The following is a 17,492-nucleotide window of genomic DNA, read 5'->3' on the forward strand; positions in this document are numbered from 1 at the left end:
TAAGGATAACTAGTCTCGACTTTATATTCCATAACACGGTGAGCATTAATTGATTTTTTGGCATTCCTCAACAAGGCATGCGTAAAATCAACTACACAGACTAACGCAAAACTGATTTTCTAACTTTTTCTCATTTTTTCATCACATTGTGTAAAAAAACTACCATAAAAGTAATATAGAAGTTATCACTTTCTTATTTTTCGCAACACAGTGAGTGAAAAAAACAAGCATTTATAGTTATGCAAAAGTTCTAACTTTCTCGTTTATATTTATTATTTTCATTTAGATCAATTTTGAGACAAATAACCAAACACAGTAATAACGCGCAACTTTTAAGCATTCTCATGTTTTGTAACACACTGTGTGAAAACACAACCACATTACACTTCTGAACTTTCTATATTTTTTTTGCGACACATTAATCGTGACGTCAGAAATTATCATGACGTCACAAACAATCACTCACATTTTATATCAATTCAAAACTAATGTTCTAACTTTCTGTCAATTTTTGCATTTTTTTATTCTCTGTACAAACAAGAACAGTACATTTGTTTCAGAATAAAAATAAAAATAAAAATAACACAGATTTGATTTTTTTTTTTCCCTTCAAAATGTCAAGATTTGATTTAACTTGAAGAGAATATAGACTTCACAGACAATGGCAAGATGATGTGCTTTTTATAGTAGTATTTATTTATTTCGTCTTTCTTTTTAAAAACAAAAACCAAAATTCTCTTCAAGGTACAAGAATTCAAACATAGATTATTTTACGCTTTGATTCAAAGTAAAAATACTGGAGAAAACAACTTTAAAATGACAAACCTTGAAGAAATATATAAAATAATCAGTTTACATTCTTTAAGAAATATAACGCACTCGGTATCTGATGAGATTAAGATTTGGAGGGGAAATATTCCAACTTTGCACTTCAATTGAAAATCAAAACGAGCTTCTTGGTTATTTGAAAAATTAGTGAACTGATTGACGCAGTGGATACATAATTATTCCATTAAAATGAAATAACGATGTTTGCTTTGTAAGTGTTGTCAATTACACGTGAATTTAATTTGTCAATTTCGAGTCTAAACTAATCGTGTGTTTATTAGTGTATATTTCACGGTGACATTGTTGGAATGCGTTATGACAATGAGGTATATTTCTTCATCAAGCACCCATGTCAGTTTCAGCTAGCTGCCATGTCTGTTTATAACACAGTTTTGCAATATTCAGAAATAGATTCGCATTTTTTTTTCGTGTGTCATGATCTGGAGACAAATAAAACATTCAAATATATGCAAATATTATGCCTGCTAAGGAAATATGAATTTTGTAATATTCAGATACTGATTCGCATCTGTGTATTTAAATAAGCTAAGCAATATTTGGACAAATAGTCAGATCTGTAATTTTTGTTTTTGATTTTGGAATCATAGTCATCCTTTCTACCGAGTGTTAAAACTGGAATCGCGTTTTGAAAAGATTATTGCAAAAAAAAAACACTATATGTAAAATACATGTGGAAGATAGAAAGAATGTTATACTCTACAAAATAGGAAACATAAAACACATGAAAACATCATCAAACATTCCAAAACATCTAGTTTTTTTTAAGTATAGGAAACGCATGGCATCGTGCGCTTAGAAGAATTCTTACATACACTGTCGGATTTAAAGCTTCGACTATTGCACGACATCGTGATGATGGGGAGTTTTGAAATGGCTTCGTCGGTCATTTCATTAGAACGTTTCTTACAACATCGATAAAGAATAATCGAGCTCTATTTGAAGTGTACAGTTTTTTAGGCAAGAAATGTTGGCTCATAACTCTAAAAAGCTGTCTGGTTCGGTAGCCAATATTTGCCGGCATTCTTCGTACATCACTGCTTCAAACGAAAACAAAGCCAAGATTACTTAAATATGTGTCTCTCTTCGAACGAGTTCGTTGATCAAAATGCCCACACTGGAGAAGTATTTCAAGCGAGTGACAGATCTCTGGATTTGATAGGCTCTTGTTTCATTTCTGATAGAATGTAATCTCATATTGCAATATTACCCAATGTTTCCTTTCCGTGGAACAGAAATAATGTCAATGATCAATATTTAATCTCAATGATAATTCAGGTTTTTTTAAATTTCTGTCTTCTGAGAATCATATTTGCCAATGCTTCACTGATTGAAAGTTTCGAGCCAGTATAATTTCTCCGTCTCCAGTTCGATGATCGTTGTCCTCAGCATTTTTTTTACTTTTCCAAATCCACCGAATCCACAAATTGTTTGCAAAAACAGACACAAGAAATGTTGTTTTGTATCTGTAAGTTTAATGTTCCGATGGTCAATGTCGCTTAGCTTCGTCGTGCCAGGATCAGGCGTACTGGCAAGCAGAGAGCGTCGGGTTTTGTCTCGGGACTGGATAGCTGAGAGTGGGTTGTTTCACCATGTTGGCTTTTAACCGCAAAGAGGCGATACTGTTCGAACATTGGTCCCTGTATACGTAGGGTGGAGCGGTTGCGCCATACGGACAGGCCGTAGATGGACTGTTGAAGGAATTGAGATTATTCCCTACCCCGTTCATTGTAGGTAAACTCGTTGTGTTCATCGAATTCGTCTGATTGAAGCACATCGTAGATTGGCTTGTGAGGGGGTTCACAGAGTTCAAAGGCCAGGGAAAGCCTTTGGAGCCCAGTGGGCTCGGTGCCTTAGTTACCCAGTTGTTATGGTAGGAATATCCGGAATACAGTCCATCATCGAAAGGCGGCATCATGTAATGACCGAAGCCCTTATTGTATTCGTTCAACTGATTGCGTTCACGTTTTCGCCACTTTGCACGCCGATTTTTGAACCACACCTGTAAGAAAACGAAAATATATATATATATAGTTACTCCCTTAAATAAATATACGTATTTGTCGTTGTTAAAATTCAAATGACATTAACTATTGTTCGCTTTCTTTCGTACTAATGAGATAGAATTAGTAATTGTTTAAAACAAAGAGGTGAAGCTGACGCAATAGATCCAAGTACACAACGTGATATAGGTAGCTGACAGTCATACAAGTAGTTTTCAAAGATTTCTACTTGAACAAGTGATTTTTTTTAAGCCAAAGATATTAGCATTCAATTGTTTTGTTTTATTATAGTTATATTACACCTAATTTGCCCTATCAAAATGACAGAAGAGGCTCGGTTGTGAAAACACACTGTCAAAATATATCCATTCACACATTTGGTTATGTGAGCCGTGTCGTCCGAGTCAACAACGGTGATGACAGCTTTGTTTGCGCGCTGTACAGAAAAAGGAAGACGAGTAAAACGAACAGCTGTAGGAATTTCTAACATCAGGTTTAAATATTATAAATTGCGATGATAACTTAGCGCGAGGACTGAATGATTTCAACTTTGATTCGATTTGATTAGAAAGTGTAGCGAAGAATTTGAACTCAATGATCGGGCGGGCGATCTGCAACAAGACTCACAGCGGCGACTTGCTTATTAACTATGGACGATTTCTTAACGAAAAACAAAAAAGCGGGAAACATTTTTTCTTATTTGTTTTCGTTTCTCGCTCTTTATTTCTAAAATATCGACTATTCCAAATCAAACAGGTTATTAGGTTAGTACGAAATATATATCTAGCCAATGTTGTTTGTAATTGAATTTCCGACCACAATTCTTGCGACAGTGGTATACAGAATTCTCCGGAATAACAAATAACTTAGATAAATACATGTACGTTTCATTTACACTGCTGTTGCCCCACAGTTTGTCTTTTAAAACTATTTCAGCTTACTGTGTTCCACTTTTTCAAAAAGTAAAATGCATCCTGTTGAAGTAGCGACGCGTTCTAATGACACTGATGTTTATAGAAATGACGGGAGATGTTACTTTAATCATTGTTTGCGTTGTTACAAAAAGGAACCTTATATTGTTACTATGACAACATTTTGGTTATTTGTATTGAAAGTGATCATTCTCTTTGGGGGCTGTTCATTCAATTGTTAAGAAAATAAGTCGGATTTATGTAATGTCGCGTCTTAAGCTAGAACACCACCTCTCCTGTTTAAACCCATTTTGCTAAATACTGCATGAAAATCAACTTGTATGTAAGTAAGTACACTAAACCCTAAGCCGATTTCGAATGCCGTGTGAAATGCTTTCCTCGTTTTTTCGGCTGTCTTTCGTGTGAAAGTAGTCTACAGAACAACGCGATCAAGTAAAACCACGTATATTATTTTTTACTTTTAAAATTAATCATGTCATATAAAAAATTTGACTTTAAAATTTGACTTTTAATAAGAGTCACATGTTGCTGTATTTGTCAAAAATATATAATATTGAAATTTTCGATTTTAAAAAAAAGGGAAAAAAATGAATTGTTGCTGGTTATGACAAGATTGGATATGCCCTGTTCGTTTCAGCCGCGGGTCGTATCTCAGTGAAACATACAACAGGCCAAAACAGACGTTCAATTTCACGGCCTTGTGCCGATAACAGCAAAGTTGGCAGATGAAAGTCACCAAACTGTCTTTGTCCCTTTTTCGAAAAACAACTTCATCAATAAAATATCGTCGGGATATTAAGATCGCATTTGTGACACACAGTGAACATTGCTTTTATAGGAACTCCACTCATGTATGCTATGATTATTACTCATTATTCGCTTTTCAGCCATCAAAACCCGCCATCGATCACAGTTTAGACTCCTCGGCAAGGGGGATAAGTGGCCACCCGTTAATGTATATTTTCAAAGTTTTGCCCAGGAAAGGAACATTTTCACATCAAATTTTGTTCGATTTCTAGGACGTAAATAGCGAGTTCCGCTTGCGGTGAAATTTGACAAACTACCATGCAGTGCTGCTGATCGGTTATAGCGAAATAACGGTAAACATTAGAGCGGCTTTTCCTATATGGTTTCAGAAATCGAAATTGAAAAGTGAAGCAGAGAGTGAACAAAACTGTCATTAGTGCACAATAGTTAGGCCATAAAATGACACTTGAAAGTTTGAACACCGATTGCCGCCATAAATTATTAATCCCTTGGAAGCTGGGAGGGGATTCTAGAGAAAAGAAATATCGCTTTATTTTTTTGTTTTAAAATAAAAACTGCACACAGTTTTGTGAAATGCTGCTTTAGGCTTGGGTCATAACACAATTGGAATGGAAATTTAAGCTAGTTATGGGGATACGAAAAACAACATAAAATATTCAGCAATAGTTTGCCAATGTGTGTATCTTCCTCCCCTTGGTAATGTTCAATTTCGAAACGGAAAGTGAGTTGGTTGTCCCCAAAGTAAGGTGTCTAGATGTCAGTTACTGAAGCAGAACGTACTGCGGCACTAACTAACCTCGCATTGCTCCATTAGGAGTCACTCAAACTACTTAGTTCGCCACTTCAGACCGACTGCTCACATGTTTTCATCATTCTCCCGCGAATCAAACACATTTCCGCCGACAAATGTACATACAGAGCAACTTCCTTTAAACAATGATACGGCGAACATCATTAACATGTATGGGAATCACCGTGAAATATACATCGGGACAGAGAAAAAAAATCAGATTTGGGGGAAACAGATGCAGTATCGGTGAGATCTGGCGGGGAGATAGTCGACAAATCACTTGCCATCGAATCATTAATTTCAACTTTTCATCTACTTTTGCCACTAATACTCGTACTAAAAGGAGGACATGTCCCCGCGACCGATTCATCGCAAGGCAGAAGACTAACGGCGTGGAAAACCCATAGCCGAGGGCAAGGAAATAAAATTTTTGTTTTGAAAAGAAATTGCTGTAAATTTGGGTTGGCTTTTATTAGATGACAAACAATGATCCCCGCCCATTTGGACAGTTGAGCGGCCCCAGCCGACTGAGTCTTCGATAGCAGCCGATGTACGGAGGGTAGTCATGCGTTATTCGTAATTACTATCATTTCCTTTAAAGTGCTACATTGGAACTCCCTTTGGTCCTTGAATCGTCTTCTCTCCGTTGTTGTAGTTAATTTTCGGGTTGAACACGTGATAAGCACAGATTCATTAAGGCAACATTTTGTACGTCTCTATCTGTCTATCGATCCATTTGTCTTGCGCAGTCTAGCATAACCACTCGAAATTATCGAATCTAAGCTTACCCATCCATACTTTTTTTTTCCGCCGGAAAAAAAATAATACAACCGAAAGAAAATGCCATAAATGACAATCATGAGATGTGGTCATCAAAAAAATTGGGTTAGATTTCATTTAATGTTTGAATTTTCAGATCAAGAGAAAACATAAAAAGTTTCAGAGAGACTAGATCTGGTTGAAAGGATGAAAGGCGACATAAATCAAGTTGTGATATTTTGATAGCAGAATGCTATTACGGCGTAAGACACATCCATGATTAGGCCGGCTACGCGCCGTGTAGCGGAAAATGATATTTATGGAAACATAAGGGCTTTGGAGAATACTAGCCAGGGTTTTTTTTTTGCAATTCGACAGATCTAGTTCAGATTTGTTGATAAATCCGTATTAGAGTCCACCTAAAGCTTTTGGATAAAGGTTGACTTAATTCGAAGCTTCAGCTTGGCTTGGAATAGGAACGTGGCTCTGTTTAACACAACCGATGGCGTTGATGCTGGGTAAGACGAGGTTTTAATCAAATAATGTAGAACCACAGACAAGAATAGAACTCAACAGATACAAGAATTAAAACATTTTTGGAGATTTCTTACAAATCACTTGCCTCACCTCAAGAGGAATAAGAAGTGTTTGAAATATATATATTCCTCTCTTACAAATGTTACTTCATCTTGCGCACTTACTTTTTTTTTCGCCGATTTTGTACTCTGTGCGTTTTTATGTAGTTTTTTTGTACTTGTCGCTGTTTTTAACTCTGTGTTATCCGTTCCTGAAATTGTTGTTGTTCATGTTCTCGGTTACAATCTACGTTTTCACAACATTTCGATGTTTGTAACGGAGAGAAGCATTTATCCATTTCCCAGTAAGTTGGTTTTCTAAGTTTTTTGAGAAGTAGATATTTGGTTTTAACAAATTGCAAGTGTTTAAGGCGATTTTCTTTTCTTATTTTTAGTTTTCAAGGGCGCTGGGCGTTCTGTAAATGTTGACGAGGAAACTAACTGTTCGAGTGCGCCCGTAGAATCATTGTTCGTGACAAAAAGCGTTCGATATCACATTGTATGAAAAACTAACAGAGAGAGTACTTATGCTTGAATCCGCAACAATAAAACCTATTTTGTCGGTGTGATTAATTCGGGTTTTTCTGTCACCCATAGAAGGTACCCAATGAGTGACTTAAGCAGTTCTGTGTAATACTCAGTGGTTCTCGCAGTAACTACACGCGGGTAATACAAACTTTAGACGGCTCGTCGCCGGACTTTCCCGGGGAAACCAGCAGAGACAAGAGTTTGGGCAATTTCACACTCGGAGGTGATAATGTGTGCATCATGAAAGCAACACATTATGTGCGTCAACTGTTTCAATTTCACTTTATTTCAAATTTACGGAGCTGTTCGTCGACAACATCTGCTGTCTCGTAGCGAAATATACATTAACGAATATTACACTCGATGTAATGTACACGATGTTCATTTTTGGGAATGATTTCCAGCTACATACGTTTTCATCTACCCCTTGTTTAATATCGCAGTTTTTTTCATAAGAAACATATTAAAAGCGATATATATATATCGTTTACATGGGAACGGGTTTGTCAATTTCAGTTCCAACATTACCAATCAGACTGAAATGTACACGGACGTCAAACTCTCACGGCTATAATGAGTAGTTCACTTTATAATGACCAGTTTAAACACATTAATTTTATAAATTTGTATTTTAATTACCTTTATTGTTTCACAACACTAGCATGCGAAAGATCGCTACCGATTATTGGTATGGTATACAGGAGTGACACGGTCGTTCAGTCAAAATTATCATTTGTTGAACACGGACAAGTAATTTCATAAATTTTTTAGTGTTAATTATCAGTTTAATTGCCGTGTTGATTCCCAATTGTAAAGATGACACCGTGTTGAATTGTTGGGAAGCGACGAGGGGGTTGTCTCTTCTGATCCTTATCATACCGGGGATCGGATGTAGTGAAACCTCGGTAATCATAATTTTGTTTCCCGTCCTCTGCGACAACACTTACCCGTACTCGTTGCTCGGTCAAGTTTGTCCAGGCGGCGATTTCTTCCCGCGTTGACATGTCCGGATATCTGTTCCTGGCAAAATGCGCTTCGAGTTCTTGAAGCTGTTGACTTGTGAAATGTGTTCGTTGTCTTCTCTGTCGCCTGTTTCTCTTTCGGAGATCATCTTCGGTTGCGTTGTCTTCATTGGTTGAACCCCTAGCGTCTGTTGAATCTACAGATGGGAAATCAAATATTGAAGATAATTAACAAAATACAACACTCTGTCTTTTTTTTAAGATTACGATCTTAGTTCGCTGAAACAAAGACTGTTAGTTGGTTGGTTGTACATCTGTAGGCAGACAATAAAAACAGGAGATCAGAGAATATTTTTAAACAAAATCGTTATCAAGATGATTTCAAACCAGTGGACAAAATTCACGAATCGTTTGTTCTGGCGATGGCAATCTCATGACTTGAAAAATGTATGATTTTGACTAGCATATGCCGTTATCGCTTCTCAAAATCGTACACTTCCACAACACGGTATAGTAAAACTCTGACATTGACTTGACAGAAAACACAAAAATTCAACATTTCTTGCTTTCTCGGTACTATAGTAACATAAATTTTTATTTAATACAGTTAAAAATGACAACGACACAATAAAACAAAGATTACGAGGGGAAAAAAACATGTTTTCCCCTGATGGGAAAATAATGGGTTAGTATCGTATCACATCCATCTTGCATGTTATCTTTATCTCCAAAACATAGTGCGAAGGTGAAACCTGGAAACGTTTAAAAAAAATATAACGGTGTGTTTTTAAAAATATATTTTTCAGTTTTATATAATGATAGGTTTCTACATTATTTAGAGTTCGGATGGTGGATACAAGTCTAGCAGACTATACGTAAGGTAATTCTTATTTGGTGAAGTGTACCTCACTGTGCGAATACACTCAATCAAAACGGGTACGGTTTATTGAACAGGACACAAAAAGACACGTAGCAATTTGTTTTCACTATTAGTTGAAGTAGATTTAGAGCCATTATTTTGTGGAGAGTTCCTTGTCTATGAAAAGAATAAACGAGTGCCTTCCTTTTGAGGGGAAAAAAGTGGTTTCTTTATCTCCAAATTCTTACATGGATTGTCACTCACAGCTTGACGTACTCTTGGGACTGTACAGTAAGCAACATCTTATCAAGTCAGTGGATTAAAGGTGTTTACAAAGACGGAGTTTACAATATAAAAAACATCACCAACTAAATAGAAACGGTGTGAAAACTTCCCCCGCGTGTGACAGGTAACCGTACTCTACCCAACAAGTTGCTACTGTAACATTAACAGTGAAGAAAAAACGACGAAGTTCAAAACATCTAAGTCCGGATAGTCAGTTTAATCCACATAGTAGAAGTCTAACTTTGAGGTATTCTTGAGTATATTAACGTATTATGGACACATATATTACAATACATATTACAGTACCCCCTATTACATTTTCGGCACACTGATATACTTTTCATCATATTGGAAAAATATTTGGTGACGGTATGACTTAATTGTTCACTTCAGAACCTCCTCAGAGTGCGAGACATTGTTTTGAAGAGGTCTCACCGCTGTTATTAAAGTTAAATTGCTCTCGGTCAAATAGAGCAAACACGCCAATGACACTGATACAGGTAAACGTAATGTAACACTCGGTAATTGTCAATTTCAAGCGATAATTGAAAATGAAACAACATCAAAGTGACATTAATAACGTTGTTAATTTCATAATACTGTGATTTAGAGCCAAATAACATCTGACCAAATATGACTATAAAATTATAAAGATTTGTCATGGGGGTTCTATTGCTTATTTCCGTGTTGCGATTCACGGTGCTTGTCAGGGAATTCTGCGGTATAAATATAGGAATTCTCGGCTCTCTCAATTTGATTTACAAAGTTTGTTAACGAACATTGAAGGTGTGAAAGACTCCTAAATATCGTAATGGGATAATCGTTGACGCTTTTAACAACTAAGTAAAATACACAGCGGTAGTTTGACAACGGTGTGGGTATGATAGGAGAGCGAACGTGGGTACTAAAGTACAGTACAATTCAAGTTGGAATGACAACACTTGTACGAGCACAGTGTAAATAAGTTAACACACTACCTATATGATCTGCGGTGCTGTCCGTTCTACTGCACGGTGTTGCTGTGTTCGGTGTTCTCTCCGAAGCTGACGAACTTGTTCCTCCACTGGTCTGCATGTTTCCAATATCTGTCATTGTGACCTGACTCTGTGCTGTTTCGCCACTAACTAACTCTTCGAGGGTGGACAACGAATGATCAGTCAACGGTTCCATGCTGATTATCAATTAGACGAAGATTAAGTTTTTACTCGGGTTCCTTAGTTTGTGAGCCGGTAGGCGGTGGGACCGTAAGTCTGGGATAAGCCCTGCATAGGCAACAGGATCCGTCGGCTTAGATCTGTGTTCGCGGCCACTAAATCACAGTGCTTTTCTCGAAGACTAGCAAGTGTTATGAGTATTAGTAGTCGCTCTTGTGTTCCACTCCGATATGTTTGCTGTCGGCTTATGGGGGACTTGCTACCTGCGCGGGATTGCTAAAACTCACCCTATAGTCACCTTCGAGCACTGACACCTGACGTCATAAAGCGAGAACCAACCAGTCCCGGCATGCTGTACAAGGATCCTGGGTGACCAATCACAGCGAGGGCGTCGGCACGTGAACTTAACTGTTTGGGTCTTTGTAGTTTGTTTGGGCAATTGTAGATACCGCCCCCTACGCGTGGTTGAATAAAATTGAAAGAATTGACAAATCTCTCCGAATCCCCTAACATAACATGTAAGTTATGCTACGGCATTGTCAACTTTGGATAACGTTACGGCTTACCACTCGAAAGCTGGTGTATCGTTCAGAATTTAATTTTACCCCCAAAAGAAATCCTAGCGAGAAATACTTATTGGAGATGTGCTTAAGTGGGATTCGTTAGCAAAACGAATTTTGAGACGCGGTAAAAACTTATCTTAATTCGACTGTCAGAACGTGCGACAAATTAAGACGTGGATCAAACACACCTGTCTGAGTCTGGCCATGACAAGCGATTCCACCGACTCTTGTTACTTAAGCTTCTATTGATTTGTACAAAAATCCCTTTCTGTGCTCAGAATGAAACATGCAGTTGCAAGTCGCCATCAAATGATCCGAAACTGTTTCCATCGGACGTAAAACATCAACATAAGAGCATTAAATCTTTAAACCTGTCAATGTAAACGGTGGTCTGTTAGTGACAGCATATTTCATCGTCTGCTCGGCCGCTCCCGCCTTTTCAACTTTTCCAACATTTCATTGTCTGCTTGGTTGCTCCCGTCTTTTCAACTTTTTTTTGTCAGACTTCATCGTCTGCTCGGACAATCCCGCTTTTTCAATTTTTTTTTGGTCAGATTTCATCGTCTGCTCGGCCAGTCTCACCTTTTCAACTTTTTTTTTTGTCAGATTCCATCGTCTGCTCGGCCAGTCCAGTCTTTTCAACTTTTTTTGTTTTCATATTTTATCGTCGGTTCAGCCGTTCTTATTTTGACAACCTTTAAACGACAAGTTTTTTTCTTGCAAAAAATATTGAGTTATGCCTAAGTATGTTTGGCGCAAGAGGATTAGTGAAACTACGAATCATCATCAACGGGATAAAACTGGACAGCAATGGCAGTGATGAGTAAGTCCTGTATAACTACATTTTTTAACTTTGATTTTAAACACTACACAACTTATAAACATCCTTAACGTAATGTTGTAAAGCGCAATTGAAGACACCGAGAAACCGATACTATAACTTTTTAAATATTAATTAATCACATTTTATTGATGTTATGATTTCTATCCACAGTTTACTTATGTAATCACCACGTCGGGAATATGTTTTTTGTATGTATGTATGTATGTATGTATGTATGTATGTATGTATGTATGTATGTATGTATGTATGTATGTACCTCATCTCTATATCTGCCTCTCTGTCTGTCTCTATGTCTGCCTGTTTGTCTTGAGACTGTCTGTCTGTCTTCCTTTGTCTCTCTCTGGCTCTGTCTCTGTCTCTTTATTTGTGTCTGACTGTATCTCTGTCTGTCTGTCTATCTGTCTCTGTCTGTCTGTCTCTCTCTCTCTCTCTCTCTCTCTCTCCATCTCTCAAGTCCTCATCAACGCAATCTAATAACCAATTAAGATTATAATGAAGAAACACATCATTCGGTTCATAAAAGTGTCAAATTCAAAAACTGTCATAGTAACGATGTATAATTAATACATATCATTATTACAAGGTGGCAAACACATGCCTACCGTGTACAGCATTCTGATAATGCAGATCGTACATATTTTCAAAACAGATTCGCCTGGCACACATCACGGATTTTCCTTCGTTCAAGTCCCGCTAGCAATGTACATATTTACAAATACACTTATTCACACAAAATGCCAGCGTGGGCTGATGTGTTCGACTATCAAGCACACAGTACTTAATATTACTTTGATTTGAATATAAGTCACAGCAATCATTTCCAAATACTTGGACTGTCAGCTTCAGCTGTAGCAATAATTAACTGATCATTAATGTTTGCTCTCAGCGTTTTTAGATCTATAGAAATACGTGTACGAATGTACATAGGGACACTTCTCATCGCTGATACTTTACTATTGGATCATATTTCGTGTTCACTTGGGAAAATTAGGAATAAAATGTCTTAATATTATCATATATAGTATCCATAAGAAACATGTCGATTTCACTGATAATATCTGTAAGAATACTATGTTGATTTTATTGAATTACCCCCTTACGCTATCTATGCGTGATTTATGTGTTATGTTATGTTGTGTCGATTTCTTCCTTTCAAAGGCTCAGTAGGTTCGGCGGTTGTCGAATGTAGTCTAGCGTTACTGTAATCGCATGATTTAGTACAAAATGAGTATTGTTTTAATGCAAACACGACTTCTGATTTTAATTGTTTCTTTGTAAGATTCAGATGTACTTGCTTCTTAATGCATACATAATCCGCACAATGGTAGGTAACCTCTGTGAGGAATTTGTTCATCTAAGAATTTGAGCTTCTCTAGTCTATTTAGTACCACCGCGTTAGGATGATATTTTTTTTACTGACGATGAGAGTAATGGCTTCGCCTCAGATCTTTCAAAGTATTAATATTAGCAGTGGATTGCTTCTGACCAACATTATCTCCAAGATTGAATCTTTCCAGTGTACAATCTGTTACATTATATATAATATTTAGATCATGCAATTCATTTTAATATTAATGTTAGATTCGTGTTAGTTGACTGTCAAGGGAATGTTTTAGTTTCCTTGTTTCCTATTAAATCTAAGATTTTCATCTTTTCAGCAACGACATAATCTTGAAGTAAATTCAATGTACAATTGATTAGTGAATGACATTCATATATATGTTTCTCTCAAATGTCTCTCTCTCTCTCCCCTCTCTCTCTCTCTTTCTGTCTTTTCTCTCCCTTATCCCCGTACTCCCTGTATTTACTTTCTGTCTCTTTTTTCCCATAATATCTCCCTGTCCGTTTGTTATGTCCCTCTATCTATATTCATGTCTGCAAATCTACAACTATCTATCTATCTATCTATCTATCTATCTATCCATCCATCTATCTATCTATCTATCTATCTATCTATCCATCCATCCATCCACCCATGTATCTGTCTGTCTGTCTGTCTGTCTGTCTGTCTGTCTGTCTGTCTGTCTGTCTGTCTGTCTGTCTGTCTGTCTGTCTGTCTGTCTGTCTGTCTGTCTGTCTGTCTGTCTGTCTGTCTGTCTGAATATCAACCATCCAGGTTGTTTTCTTTTTTAAAAACATCTGTTTCAGTTTTCCAAGATTTGTATTAGACCCGATTACACCGCTATAAATGTAGGGATCACCATCATATGCCAATCAACTTTCCATTTATGATCATCGTACTATGCATGCCAGGATTGTGGTACATCAAGAATCGCCAGAGAGAGAGAAAAAAAAAAGAATGTTAACTTTCCATATTATTTAGGTCTCCGTTACATTTGCATGATGTGAGCCTGTTCTATCAACCAAATCATGTGACCGATGAATTCATTTTTATGACCAAAGCTTCGTGCTTAAGAAATCATTTTCTAATCCCGTAGACTCTGTTCAGCGATATGACTGAAGCATTAAGGATATACGCTCCAGTTAATACCAAAGAAAAATGACTCTGAAAACCGAACCCTTTGACAGATGGAGTGATTTGTGGTACCAAAGAAAACGATGGTCTGTACTCAGCAGGCAATACTGACTGCAAAATACATACAAAGCCTCCTTGGCTTAGTTCGTTTTAAAATGATTTTACAGAATCATCTTGATGTTGGGTTTTTGATCCTGTGTTTATGTCATTTTGAGCGCACTATAGGGCGCGTTTGGAGTTCGATGCAGCGTTCTTTATCCACTGTTTATGTAAATTTGAGCACATTTTAAGGCGCGGCTGGCATAATGGTCAATTTTGATTAAACATGCGGCGTTCTGGATTTGACGACAAACATTAGCTTATATGTGGGTTTTGTTAGATCATTTGCGACGTTTTACCTGATCCCGCCAAAGTAGATTCTGATACAAGGATTTCAGGTTTGGTTTCGACCCACAACTTATCGTGCCAATGTCCTTCACTTTTTAGGGAGGTAACTTACTGTATAGCTTGATATAATATGAGGTATTTGTGACATCGCTACAATTATGAAACTAAGATGCAAGCATTTGCAATCATCCTAAGATCCAAAGGGCAGAACAAGCACGAAAATCAGTGAAATTCAATGTTTATTTTATCTAATTTGATCAGAATTAGTTTTTTTTGCAGAAATCGTGATTATTTTCTATAAAATCTCACCAAGACACGCCTAGAATAATAAATGAAGCCCTTAAAAATGATATTTGCACGACAGTTTTTGAGTTTTCAAAGCCACAGTGATCTGCTACAGTATGTATGTGTAAGTGACTACAGAATATCACGTTAGATTACTTCAATCCGTTGTTTTAAAAAATGCCGTCACTCGAGACGTTGTAAATTTATTTATGACATTTTCGTGTGATTTGAATCGAATTTTACGTTTGCTATAAATGATTACGCAATTGACAAGACAGCAGCGTCCCGAGCGGTACAGAGTGAAAATGCAATTTGAAGGTGTTATCGACTATTCAAATCAGTGTGCGTTGAAAAGTACACAAGTGTCGTTAGCTCGCAGACGACACGTCAATTCCCGCCATTACCGAGAAACAGAAGATAAAGTCTCCTATCTTGTCGTAGGGTAAGGATATTGAGAAAAATCAAACGATTTGGTGAAAAATTAATAGAATCTGGTGGTCTAACCCAAAATTAATAGACTTTGGTGTTTCAACCAATATTAATAGATTTTTACTATTCCGACCTATCGCGATTATTAGGCTATCAATAGATCGAGAATGACTTTGTGAAATTGTCATTAACTTTCCCTGAGAAATTTACCGACTTTGTGTCATAGTGTTATGAAGGTTTAATTAGTGTTTTTGCATTTATATTAAGTCCTCTTCTCAATCTCGTGGGATCTCGTGGGATATTATTTAAAACAAAGACGTGTCAAATGTTATCATTCACACACTTAAAGTTAATGGGTTTATATTTTCATGTTTCCGTTCATTAAACTGAAAATAATACTGAAAATGATAAGTAATGCGTCGCTTAACTATCCTTGAAATAAACCCTAAGGCTGTAATGTTAGATTTATTTCCGACATTACAACTCGCTAATATCCACTCCCCCCCCCAAAAAAAAAAAGAAAAAAAAAAGACGTGTTATGATTTTCACCAGTTTAGCTGTTTATTTTTTATGCAAGTGACTTTCTGGTAATAAAGATACTCAAGTAAAGCTATGCACGATTTTGTAATTTTGAGATGACAGATTTGTAAGTAGAACGTACAGAGTCTGTACGTGTATCATGTAGATAGCAAGTAGAATGTCGTCAAAACGATTACATGGTCATTTCCCGCCAAAATCATATCGAGTCGGTTAGCGTTATTTCTGACGACACTTGTATTTCAAATATGTTTTGATAATTTTGTTTATCTGTACCTTTAGTTGTAAATAAAGAGCTTTAAAAATGTGATATCGTCGATTTTCCAGACGAAAAAAATAAAGCTTTTCGAAAAAATATCATCAGAAGCAAAGCTAAATTTTAATGCTATAAGTTTGCATAATTTTATCTCGGATTTGTCTCTGGATTTTCAAAATGATGAACGTCTGTAAAAAAAAAATTACAACTGACCAAATGAGTGTGTGATAATGTCTCATTTGGGCTAAGATTTTCTGAAGCGTTGTAGGGTTCTCACCTTAATCCCATCGTGTTCGTGTTGTTATAATCCCTAAGAATCAGATTTTATATCTATACCTCATAATACTCGCGCTTTTTCAGATTTCTGTACTTCCCTCTAACGGCGATCAATACCCAACAGAATATTCATTTCTGGAAATATTGTAAACAAATTGGCGCTAAGTGTAAAGCGAATTTCATGACGACACAGCAAGCTCATGTTGCTTTCAAGCGTGACGAAAAATACTGGTTCAATGTCGTAGATGCCGGAATGTTGGCCTAAAACAAAGTATTTCCCTCGGTCGCTACGGAATTAACTAATGAATTTTTTTTCAGGAAGGGAGGGCAAAATAATCAGTTAAAAGTCTATCTGAACCAAAATCATGCGCAAATGTCGTCAAAAGTTGAGCGGGAACGATAATTTCACTTTGAGAAATTTGGCGCGCAAAGTTTCTGACAATGAAAGTCTTTACAGATGGGTACGAGTGATTTATTGTCAGAAGGTGAGTTGTGCTACTCAATCAACCGATCACAAATAAGTACATTTCATGTGTTCCCTGTACTTTTCAGCATCATTTGGCCAAAACGATCAAAGTGCGCTGAAATCTAAGCCGCCATCATTACCAATCCATAATGTCCATTTTGACATAGTCATTAACGCTGGCGTGCATTTTCCATTACTTAATTTTTTTGTGTCTTCGGTTTTATTTGGTATTATTTTGCGATGTTTTATTTGGATAGTACTAAGTTCTCTTTCGCTTGCCTCAGCTTTGAATGTTTTTTTTAAACCCGAGAGTATTGAATGACATCGTTGTTGCAATGACATTGTCAGAATCTGCTAAGTATACTATCTTGAATTTAAAAAAAAAAACTCCTGATCCCTTTTTTTGCTAGCATCGACAAATCTAGATCTTCTCACTCTCGTACCCCCTTGAGTAAAGCGCAAACTATTATTCTAAGACGTGAAATCGTCCAAGTTCTAGGATGTTGGGTATT

General features: G+C 36.8%; 1 protein-coding gene across 2 annotated transcripts in view; it reads right to left on the minus strand.

Annotated features, from left to right (window-relative positions):
* Nucleotides 1-668: 668 nt before the first annotated feature.
* Nucleotides 669-17,492, minus strand: part of LOC144452138 (pituitary homeobox x-like) — a 40,122-nt gene continuing 23,298 nt past the window's right edge. The window contains exons 1-3 of one of the 2 annotated variants that reach the window (XM_078143167.1): nucleotides 10,285-10,477; nucleotides 8,149-8,360; nucleotides 669-2,848 (exon numbers count right to left, since the gene is read on the minus strand). In XM_078143167.1, coding sequence (XP_077999293.1) covers nucleotides 2,366-2,848; nucleotides 8,149-8,360; nucleotides 10,285-10,477 — 888 coding nt within the window. In that variant the 3' untranslated portion in view covers nucleotides 669-2,365. Of the gene's footprint in view, nucleotides 2,849-8,148; nucleotides 8,361-10,284; nucleotides 10,478-17,492 lie in introns of those variants that run through there. The other variant, XM_078143166.1, reaches the window with a different exon arrangement.

Source organism: Glandiceps talaboti, chromosome 22 (genome assembly GCF_964340395.1).
Source record: "Glandiceps talaboti chromosome 22, keGlaTala1.1, whole genome shotgun sequence".
NCBI lineage: Eukaryota > Metazoa > Hemichordata > Enteropneusta > Spengelidae > Glandiceps > Glandiceps talaboti.